Below are 10,889 nucleotides of genomic sequence, written 5' to 3'. Positions count from 1 at the left end.
AGTGCTCTGCACATAGTAAGGGCTTAACAAATACCATCATTATAATCTATCCCCATTTTAGAGGCGAGGGAACTGAAGGGATCGTCTCTGTTGCTAAATTGTACTTTCCAAGCGCTTAGTACAGCGTCCTGCACACAGTAAGCACTCGGTAAATATGACTCAATGAATAACTTTTTTTTTAAAAAAAAAAAAGCTTACAGGCTAGAGGGACAGAATTTAAATAAATCTACTTATCTTTACATACTTCTGCTGTCGATCACTCTATCGTTGTCTTTTTCCTCCAGCTATTCTCCCACAATAGGGAATAAATACGATCCATTGCCGAAGAATCTGAAAAATATGTATTTTTCAATGCAGAAAAAATTAACAGCCCTGTTCATCTGTATCCCACTGGACCAGATCGACTCCTAGGCTTGACTTTCCTCATGGTTTTAATGGCAACATTAAACAGTAAACAGTCAAAAAAAAATCTCTCGCACTCACAGGGCACTTGCGGCAGTGCCCAAAAATGTTGGGTTTTTTTTTTTTAATTCATGTTTATTTCCGATCATATGCTATACACAGTAAATCTAAGGGAGATACATTCACGATAAGTCCCGTTCGTTCTCATTAAGCATATGCCGCTATTACGTTCGACTACGCGATATTTAGAGATAAAACTACATTCGTAAAATAAAACTTCTCAGGAAAGCACATGATTATCGTAATTGTTTCTGAGCCCGCATATTTCAGATTGACTTGCTTTTACGTCACGGGATTCAATTAACCCTAAATCGCTACCATGGTTCACGAACCCATTTTCCAAAAGAAACAAGTTTCAATCAGTTGCAACAGAAATCCTAGAAGAAAAAAAGGAAATGCTGTTATGCACCTATTTCACTCATGCCAATCTGTTTCCCGCTGACCACCTTTCTTGAACAAGAGCAACGCGCTTCGGGTGTGCTCCCCGCCTTATAAGGACGTTATAGGGGGTAAAAAGGGGAGATATTTTAAAAATGGACTCTGCACTTTATACCCGGAAGTCAAGATCGACGACCTCCTCCCAACATCACAGACACAGAGCGACAGTCATTAAAATGGTTCTCGCCTATTTCGGCATTCAGTGATTTCTAAAGTTCTGGGATCCCAGCGTTAACTTTCGTTTCGCACTTGTACAAATAAATCTTCTTGGATAATAAGGCAGATTCCAAAATGAGGTTGAGAAACTTCAGGCTCTTCATTTTTGATACTGGATAATTTACTGGTTCACTTTCTCAAAGTACTCTTTAGACGCTTCTGGACTTGGCTTGATCTAAAAAAGAAAAGTTTTAATTTTAGGGCCCAATTTATGCAAATCCCCATATTTTCTTAATTCGAGAGTCTGAAAGCGATCCCTTAAAAGCACAGCATGTTTTTAATCCTTGGACCCGCTATGTCAAAAGGGTAGATAATTACAATTTATGTGTTATATATTAGTTTAAAAAAATTTTTAAAGTACCATCAGAATTAGCATAGTATGGATTAAATAGCTTAGAAATCTAGAGACAACATTCAAGCCAGGAAACATATTGAAAAGTTTTTAAATTCAAACTGAAAAAAAACAGCAAAGAACCCATATTACGAAGAGAGAACATCAGTGTGTCTTATCTGCCCTTTGCGGGGGAGTAAGGGAGAAGAGAAAGAATGCGTGCGTCCCTACTGATGTCCTTTATGTGCGATTCACTCCTTCACTGTTCATCGACACCCGAATGATCAGAGTCAGCCTCCTACCAATGAAGGTAGGAAGCCCGTCACTGGGCAGGGATGGTCTCCGTCTGTAGATGAATTGTATATTCCAAGCGCTTAGTACAGTGCTCTGCACATAGTAAGCGCTCAATAAATACTATTGAATGAATAAATGAAGGTAAGGAGGTGGGGAGGTAGGCTCCCTGCAGCTGCGCGGCCCGGCCCGGCCAAGTCCGGGCCCGGCCACTTTCTGGGAGTCGCTCAGCTCTTCTCGGCAAAATAAGTCAGGTACCCGGAGAGTGGCCTCGGTCTCGCCGCTCTCTCGGGTCCCGCGCTCCGGCTCACGCTCACCACTCCTCTCGGATGAACCTGCTCGCAACCCTCCCGTCTAGGACCCATTGCTCGTCCCCTTATTTCTCTGGAACCTCTTTCCCGCTTCAATCCACGGCATGTCCCTCTCCGTGATCAAAGCCCCCCCGCCCCCGAAAAAGCCATTTCCCACACTGACCCCAACCTCTCTGGTCAAGACATCAACTCTGGCACTCACATTTATTCCATATGCTGATTCCCTTTTCACCCACTTTAGCTTTACTCTCCTGCCTACTGTAGGTTCACAACTCACGTCCACCTCCCTCATCTTACAATGAGCGCTTTAAAAGTAGGACCTGTCCCCTCTCCTCCTCTGTGACAGCACCCGGTATCAGTGTTCTGCACCGGAGGAGGGGCTCGATAAATCCCGGCGATGAGGAAGAGGAGAGGGCGGCAGCAGGCTGTGTCTGCTACAGATTTTAGGGCTGCCTTTCTCTCCAAGGAGCTGCGAGAGCAAATATTTACTGGTCTTCCGCTGTCCAGTCGTCTCCGGCCCGTAGCAACTCCGTGGACACCGCTCTCCCAGAACGCCCCACATCCCACCTGCGATCGTTCCGGTAGCGTCGCCCGGATTTTTACCAAGAAAACTCTCCGCGGTGGTTGACCGCCGCCTTCTTCCGCGCGGTAAGCTCGAGCCTCCGCCCTCGACTCTCTCCCGCGCCGCCGCTGCCTGGCGCGGGCCACTTCTGACCTGTAGCGGACGGCCTTCCCCTCCCTAGCCACTGCCCAAGCAGGGAACGGAAGGGAAGACGCCCCTGGCCGGACTCTCCCTCCCGTAGCCGAGACCGGTGGAGTCCCGGACGCTCTCCGGGTGCCGCCCGTTTTCCGTGGGATTTTGAGAACCGCCATCCCAAAGGGAACGCACCGTAGGAGAGTCTGGGGTCCAGTTTGCCGGGCAGACCTCTCCGTGCGTCTCCACGTACTGGAACGCCTTCACTAGACGAAGCGTCTCTTCGACGCTTCGGCCCACAGGGAGGTCATTGATACTCAGATGCTTGATGACGCCGTTAGGATCGATTATGAACAGTCCCCTGTCGAGAAAAAGACAAAAAAAGGGATATATACCCGTTGGCTACCGAAGGGGTTCGAGGTGAGTTGTGGAAAGTGGATTCGAGTGGTCAGCGGGGATCTTTATTGGGTTTCTCGATAGACTCTACAACTCTGGATAAAGGACCGCCGGGTAACAAGCTTCCCAACACTGGACCTTCCTAACAGATAGCCGGAGAAGGAGAGGCGCCGTGGCTCGGTGGAAAGAGCCCGGGCTTGGGAGTCAGAGGTCATGGGTTCTAATCCCGCTCCGCCACTTATCGGCTGGGTGACTTTGGGCGAGTCACTTAATTTCTCTGACCCTCAGCTACCTCATCCGAAAAATGGGGATGACGACTGTGAGCCCACCGTGGGACCACCTGATTCCCCTGTATCTACCCCGGCGCTAGAACAGGGTTTGACACGTAGTAAGCGCTGAACAAATACCATTATTATTATTTTTATTATAAGGAGAAAAAGTAGTCATTTTTGCCAGAAGGATACCAAGGCAAAGCGAATATATTTCTTCTGACTTTTAGTCTAAGCAGTTAATTTAAAAATAGCCACTTCTGAAATGGGGTAATATTTTTTCAGTCACTTTCCAGTTTTTAAAAAAGTCCCCAGCAATACTTTTTCGTTATTTCTCCTGTTAAAGCCCAACTGTCTTACCATTATGTCACTGAATGCGAGAAATTTTATTAAGAACAAATTTTTTTTTTTTTTAAAGACACTTTTACCTTAGAGCCAGACCAGGTCCTTCTAACAGCACCCCATAGTCTCGGGAAATTTGCTTCGTTAAATCTGACATAACTGCAATATTCATGTGGCCTAAACCACCACTCTGAGCATAAAAGAAAAAAGGATTCATTACAGCAGGCTTTCCATGAAATGCATTTCAAAATGCTTTCAGCGGGGCTGACTACAATTTTCGGAGAATGGCCGAGGAAAGTCATTTACCAAGATCCTAAATTTCCACCAGCATTTTCTCTTGGGTGGGTCAATACTTTTAAAAAATATTTTGAATAAGGGGAAGGGGGGGGGAAAGAAACGTCGGAAGAACCTTCAGATTTAGCCTTCGTTATATTTTTGCGTAATGTTTACTGAGATAAAACTGCACATCCTTGAAACAACCTGACCGTGAAACAAGGTTGAGTGTCTGCCCGGACGACTTCTGTTTGGACAGAAAAAGTCACCAAGATAATAAACCGATTAAAGTATTTAACACACTCGGTGTGAAGCAAGTTTTGGAAAAAAAAACACAAACACACACGTTATTCCAGTGGACACTCTGCAGCAGAAGGCTTCATTTAAGGCAACCGGAATCAGAAGTTTTGTCCCTTCACTTGAATAAGTCCAAGTCTTATGTCTAACTCAAGAATATCCCAAGTAAAGTTACCATCTAGTCTACGTCAAAATACTGCAGGAATTTTCCTTTTCTAGACATGTTCTTTATTCTTGTTGGCTTTTTTTTCATTTAAGGCTATCCCAACGTACTCTAAAATGAAAGTTGGAGGCGCCACAGACTACAACCTCACAAACACTTAATATTCACGAGAAAAAGATGTACCCCGGATGTCTACCTTTCTCGGCGTATTGATCCAGGCAAGATGACAAAAGTGAGAATCTACCGAAACGGCAACAACTTCACAGTTCACATCGTGAAATTCATTAGCTTTGTCACTGAAAGCAATGATTTCTGTCGGGCACACGAAAGTACTGAGGAGAAAAAAGGAGAGATAATAAGGACTGCAACGTATCCATATCATCTTTGCCACGGAAACCCGAAAAGACTTTAAAAACGAAATAATCCGTTCAACGGTCAGTCATCCGAAGGGGAAATTCTTTCTGGGCATTTTCTCGAGGAAACGCTTCTCAACTCGGTGTGGCGACCTCGTGCCTTATCTCCCCCACGGGGACGCGAACCTGCTTCGATTCCAATTCCACCGTTTGAAAACACTATCAGAGTCGGGAACGATTCTCCTCCCTTCATCGTTATCAGGTCTAAGCTCGAAACAGACGCGTGCGGCTCAACGGAGTCCTTCCGGATACAAGTTACAATTATTCATTCGATCGTACTTATGGAGCGCTGTACTAAGCGCTTGGAACATACCATTCGGCACCGGATGGAGACCATCCCTGCGCCCCGACGGGCTCACGGTCTGAACGGGGGAGACAATTAGCGACCCGAAGGAATTCAAGAATAATTCAAGAATAATGAAGATTATTCAAGAATTCAAGAAATTCGAGAATAATGAAGATGACCCACTCGGAACACGAGATAAAAGTATTAAAGGAGACACTTACAAATCCAAAGGGTAGAAGAAAAGTACCAGATACTTCCCCTTAAAATCATCGAGGGTCAGCTCTTTGAACTCTCCATTGACCACGGCCGTACCTTTGAAATAGGGGGCGTGCTGGGTGACTGCGGGAACGTAGTTGGACGAGCCTGAAAACGGGAAAAGCCCGACTATTAACGGCTCCTTCCAGCACCTCCCTGTGGAATCAAACTCATCGGTTAACACGTACCGACTCCCCGAGAGATCCGATCAACCGCACACGCTCTGCGGGTTCGCCTCCGCCTCCGTTGCCCAACTGCCCGTTCCAAGCGCCCGGTCCAGTGCCCCGCACACGGCAGGCGCTGGATAAATACTACCGAACGGATGAACGAACCGACTTCCATCCTGCCCCCGGATAAGACCGTTTTCAAAAGCGGCGGGCGCCGTTAACCCCCCGGGCAATCCTTGAAACCGACCGACTCCGCCCCGCTGTGGTCTCCCAAGCGCTCAGTACAGCGCTCTGCACGCGCTAAGCGCTGGGTAGGTACCGGCGCGCGATGGACGGCCCGACTCGCGGGCCCAGGCCCCATCCATTCATTCGATCACTTTTATCGAGCGCCCGCCAGGCGCGCGGCACCGTACCGAGCGCCTGGAACGGACAGTTGGGCAACGGGGAGAGACCGTCCCGGCGCGACGACGGGCTCAGGGTCCCAACGGGGGAGGCGGACGGCGAAGCCAAACGGAACAAGACAAGAACGGGCCACGCCGCTTCTTCGGTTCCAAGGCGGGTCAGCCAGGTCGGCGCGGGCAGGGACCGTCTCTCTCCGTGGGCGACCCGTCCCTTCCAAGCGCTCGGCACGGGGCCGGGCGCACAGTAAGCGCTCAGTCGATACGATCGAACGATTCGGAGTTTGGTGGGCGCGACACGCGGGCGCTGAATATTAATTTCGACCACCTGCCTTCTCGCCCGCCGAAAGGACCGTACCCGTGCCACCCTACCCACCAAAAAGAGGCCTTACCCCTTAGGAGGCCATCCGCCTCGGTAAAAGAGGTGCCCGGGGCCGCCTCAGCCGAGGGGACCCGGATTATTTCCTCTCGCAGAAGAGAGCGAGCAAGGAAGGGAAACAGGAGAAAGGAGAGAGCGCTCGCAGCCGAGGGGGGAAGAGAAAAAGACTCACTGGTGCTGAACGGCAGTCGGTTGAGCGCGGGCCCGGCGGGCACCGGGTTGGCCGGGCACTTCCTTTCCGCGGAAGCGGCGCCCGCCCGCGGGGCGTCGACGGCCCGGGGAGAGGCGCGGACCTGGCGGGCCACCTGCGAGAGGCGAAGATCCATCGACGCCGCTTACTCGACGGTATCGATCGGAGGGGCCTTCGCCCGCCCCGGGTGACGGGGCAGAGGCAGGGCCCGGGGTGCGGGGCCCCGGGGAGGTGGACGGAGGACGGGCCCGGGGGGCGGGATAACCATCACGACGGTATCCGTTAAGCGCTTGCTCGGAGGAGCAGCGCGGCTCTGGCGGGAAGAGCCCGGGCTTGGGGGGTCAGGGGTCACGGGTTCCGATCCCCGCTCTGCCACCCGTCAGCCGGGTGACCGTGGGCGAGTCGCGTCCCGGTGCCTCGGTTCCCTCATCTGTAAAATGGGGACGAAGACCGGGAGCCTCACGAGGGACCACCCGATGACCCTGTATCCACCCCAGCGCTTACAACGGTGCTCTGCACGGAGCAGGCGCTTAACAGATACCGACATTATTGTCATTACACTGTGCAGAGCACCGTTCTGAGGGGGGCGGGGGGTACAAGGCGATCGGGTGGTCTCCCGTGGGGCTCCCAGTCTTCGTCCCCATTTTCCAGATGAGGTCGCCGAGGCCCAGAGAAGTGAAGTGACTTGCCCCCAGTCACGCGGCGGAGCTGGGATCAATACTAGTACTACTAATAAATTGGTACCCGCGAAGCGCTTACTACGTGCCGAGCACCGCTCTAAGCGCTGGGGCAGACACCGGGTCGTCAGAGCGTCCCACGTGGGGCTCCCATCTGCAGCGGGGCTCTGCCGAAAGAGCCCGGGCTCGGGAGTCCCAGGTCGCGGGTTCGAATCCCGGCTCCGCCGCTTCTCAGCCGTGTGACCTGGGGCGAGCCGCTTCGCTTCTCTGGGCCTCGGCGACCTCATCTGGAAAATGGGGACGAAGACCGGGAGCCCCACGGGGGCCCACCCGATCACCTCGGATCGACCCCGGCGCTCGGAACGGGGCGCGGCACATAGTCAGCGCTCAACAGACACCATTATTCCTATGAGCATTAGTATGAATGATAATCCCCATTGTTGCAGATGAGGTCAGTGAGGCAGAGCGAAGAGAAGTGACCGGCCCAAGGTCACCCCACGCCCTCCGAGTCCGGGGGCCGCCCTCCTCCCCCCGAGCCCCGCCGCTCCTCCGAGGTCCTGGGTTCTAATCCTCCACCCCCCGCGGCTCGGCGGCGAGCCCCGCCTGGAGCGCGTGGGCGCGTGGGCGCGTGGGCCCCCCCCCATCCGCCGCTCGGGACTCTGCTTGCCGCCCAGAAGGCGCTCGCCACGCACCGTCAGCCGGGGAGGGAGGGAGGGAGGGAGGGAGAGAGGGAGGTCCGGGTCCGGCTCCCGGTCCGGCCCGCACTCACCGAGGCCCTGAGGATCCTGCCCGCCGCCCACGCCGCCATCTTCCTTCTCCTGCCTTACTGAGCCGGGCGGCCTAGAGGAGAGGAGAGGAGGGGAGGGGAGGGGAGGGGAGGCCCGGCGCGGGAAGAGCCGCAGGGGGCGGGGCCGGCGGGGAGGGAGGGGCCGCCACCCACCAATCCCAGGAAGAGCCCGGGAGCGGGGCCGGCCAATCACGGGAAGCGCGGCGCCGGGAGGGGGCGGGGCCGGCGGGGAGAGGGGGGGCCAGGGCCGACCGATCCCAGGAAGAGGAGGGTGGGCGGGGCCGGGGCCCGGCCAATCGCGGCAAGAGCGGGGCCGGGGGGGGGGGGGGCCGGCCCAGAGCGGGAAGAGCCGGAGGGGGCGGGGCCGGCGGGGAAGGGGGGCCGGTACCGACCAATCCCAGGAAGAGCCCGGGGGCGGGGCCGGGGGCCGGCCAATCGCGGGAAGAGCGGGGCCGGAGGGGCGGGGCCCAGGGCGGGAGGGGCCGCCGGGGGCGGGGCCGGAGGGGGCGGGGCCGGGAGCCCCCGCATGGCGGGAAAAAGCGGGCGGGGGCGGGGCTCGGGAGCGGGGCATGTCGGGAAATAGCGGGCGGCTCCCTCGCTCGGCCTGCTCCTCCGTCCCGGCTACTGGCTGAGCGCTCAGTCTCCTTGGAACACGCCACTCAGCCTGCGGGAAAGTTCCCCGTCCGCCAGGCCCTTATCCGTCTCCCGGCAGGCGGCCGGCCCGTCGGCCCGTCCGTCCGCCCGTCCTATCGATTGAGCGCCCGCCGCCCGCCAGCCGCCAGCCCCGTACTGAGCGCTCGGGAGAGCGCAATGCCCCCAACTGCCTGCCCGCCACGGGCTGACGGGCCGGGGGGCGCGGGCCGTGAGACCCTGGTGGGGCAGGGATAGGCCTCGCTCCCTCTGCCGCCGCATCGCCCCGTCCCGGCGCTCAGCACAGTGCCCTGCACCTAGTAAGCGCCCAATGAAGACGAGCGAATGAAGGAAAAAGAAATGAGTGGCAGATCGAGGGGGTGTGGGGCTGGGACGGGGGGGAGGGGGGGCGGAGGAAGAAGAGGAAAAGAGGGGCTGAGTCAGGGAAGGCCTCCCGGAGGAGGTGGGAAGAGGCGCCGCCTGTGAGATAATAATCATGATGTTGGTGTTGGTTAAGCGCTTCCTATGTGCGGAGCGCTCTTCTAAGCGCCGGGGGAGATCCCGGGTCATCAGGTGGTCCCCCTTGAGGCTCACAGTCTGCATCCCCATTTGACAGATGAGGGAACTGAGGCCCGGAGAGGTCAAGTGACTCGCCCACAGTCACCCGGCTGACGAGCGGCAGAGCCGGGATTCGAACCCATGACCTCTGACTCCCGAGCCCGGGCTCTTGCCACTGAGCCACGCTGAGATATGATGATGACGGTATTTGTTAAGCGCTTACTGTGTGCCAAGCCCTGTTCTAAGCCCCGGGGGAGATGCAAGGTCATCGGGTTGCTCCCCTTGGGGCTCACCGTCTTCCTCCCCGTTTTCCAGAGGAGGGAACTGAGGCCTAGAGACGTGAAGCGGCTCGCCCGGAGTCACACGGCCGACATGAGCCGACCGATACAGGTCCTCCTTGGAGAGAGGTACTTCGAATGAGATGGAGTTAATCGATGAAGGAATGACAGCTATTGAGCATTTACCAGGCGCACAGCACCGTGCTAAGCGCTTGGGAAGGTACGAAGCAGTAATGCTGTCGCATGACGCGGCGGATAGAGCACGGGCCCGGGAGTCCGAAGGTCGTGGTCTCTAATCCTGGTTCCGCCACGCGTCTGCTGGGGGACCTCGGCCGAGTCACTTTCCTTGAGAAGCAGCGTAGCTCTGGGGAAAGAGCCCGGGCTTGGGAGTCCGAGGTCACGGGTTCGAATTCCAACTCTGCCCCTTGTCGGCTGTGTGGCCGTGGGCGACTCACTTCTCTGTGCCTCGGTTCCCTCGTCTGTGGAAAGAGCCTGGGCTTCGGAGTCGGAGGTCATGGGTTCGACTCCCGGCCCTGCCACTCGTCGACTGTGGGCGAGTCACTTCGCTTCTCTGGGCCTCAGTGACCTCATCTGTAAAATGGGGATTGACCGCGAGCCTCACGTGGGACAACGTGATGACCCCGTATCTACCCCGGCGCTTAGAACAGTGCTCTGCACACAGTGAGCGCTTAACAAATACCAACATTATTAAAATGGGGATGAAGACCGTGAGCCTCGCGTGGGACAACCTGGTTACCCTGTATCTACCCCAGCGCTTAGAACAGCGCTCGGCACCTAGTCAGCGCTTGACAAATACCAACGTTATCATTTTTCTCGGCGTCTCAGTGACCTCGTCTGTAAAAATGGGGTCTGAGACCGTGAGTCCAAGTGGGCTGCGTCCAACCCGATTTGCTCGTATTCATTCCTTCGAGACTATTTACTGAGCGCTTACTATGTGCAGAGCGCTGTACCGAGCGCTTGGAATGTGCAGTTCGGCCACAGAGAGAGACAATCCCTGCCCAGTAACGGGCTCACAGTCTAAACGGGGGAACCCAGCACTTTAGTACAGTCCCTGGCATTTAGTAAGCGCTTAACACATGCCGTAATTATTACTATTGGGAGCGGTAGAAACGGTCCCCGCCCCGGACGTCGGCGTCCGCGGCGTCCGTTTCTGAGGGAAACCTTTTTGGTTACCCGCTCTGTGATTTCTTCTGTGCCTCTGGGCAGGGCTTCCCCCACGCGCTGTCAGTGAGTGCTGAGTCCCATTTACTTGTTCCTTCATTCGTTCCATCGTATTTATTGAGCTTTCACTCTGTGCAGAGCACTGTACTAGGCGCTTGGAAAGTACAATTCAGCAGCAGATAGAGACAGTCCCTGCCCAGCGTGAT

The 10,889-nt window shown here is 55.2% G+C and overlaps 1 protein-coding gene across 1 annotated transcript; it reads right to left on the bottom strand.

Annotated features, from left to right (window-relative positions):
• Nucleotides 1-511: 511 nt before the first annotated feature.
• On the bottom strand, nt 512-8,111 carry PRDX3 (peroxiredoxin 3). The gene is made up of 7 exons (XM_029080716.2): nt 8,018-8,111; nt 6,554-6,686; nt 5,404-5,545; nt 4,680-4,815; nt 3,837-3,940; nt 2,939-3,104; nt 512-1,291 (listed from the first exon to the last, which is right to left on the bottom strand). The coding sequence occupies exons 1-7, from the start codon at nt 8,054-8,056 to the stop codon at nt 1,238-1,240; spliced, it is 774 nt and encodes a 257-aa protein (XP_028936549.1). The 5' UTR covers nt 8,057-8,111; the 3' UTR covers nt 512-1,237.
• Nucleotides 8,112-10,889: the final 2,778 nt, after the last annotated feature.

This window comes from Ornithorhynchus anatinus, chromosome 16 (assembly GCF_004115215.2).
Source record: "Ornithorhynchus anatinus isolate Pmale09 chromosome 16, mOrnAna1.pri.v4, whole genome shotgun sequence".
Taxonomy (NCBI): Eukaryota; Metazoa; Chordata; class Mammalia; order Monotremata; family Ornithorhynchidae; genus Ornithorhynchus; species Ornithorhynchus anatinus.
This window is presented reverse-complemented; position numbering and strand designations above follow the sequence as displayed.

Coding starts and splice junctions, on each gene's coding strand:
- PRDX3 (XM_029080716.2), bottom strand. CDS start 8,056: ATGGCGGCGTGGGCGGCGGGCAGGATCCTCAGGGCCTCG. Junction 5,546..6,553: donor CCGACTGCCGTTCAGCACCA/GTGAGTCTTTTT, acceptor TCCCGTTTTCAG/GCTCGTCCAACTACGTTCCC. Junction 4,816..5,403: donor TTCTTCTACCCTTTGGATTT/GTAAGTGTCTCC, acceptor TTTTCTCCTCAG/TACTTTCGTGTGCCCGACAG.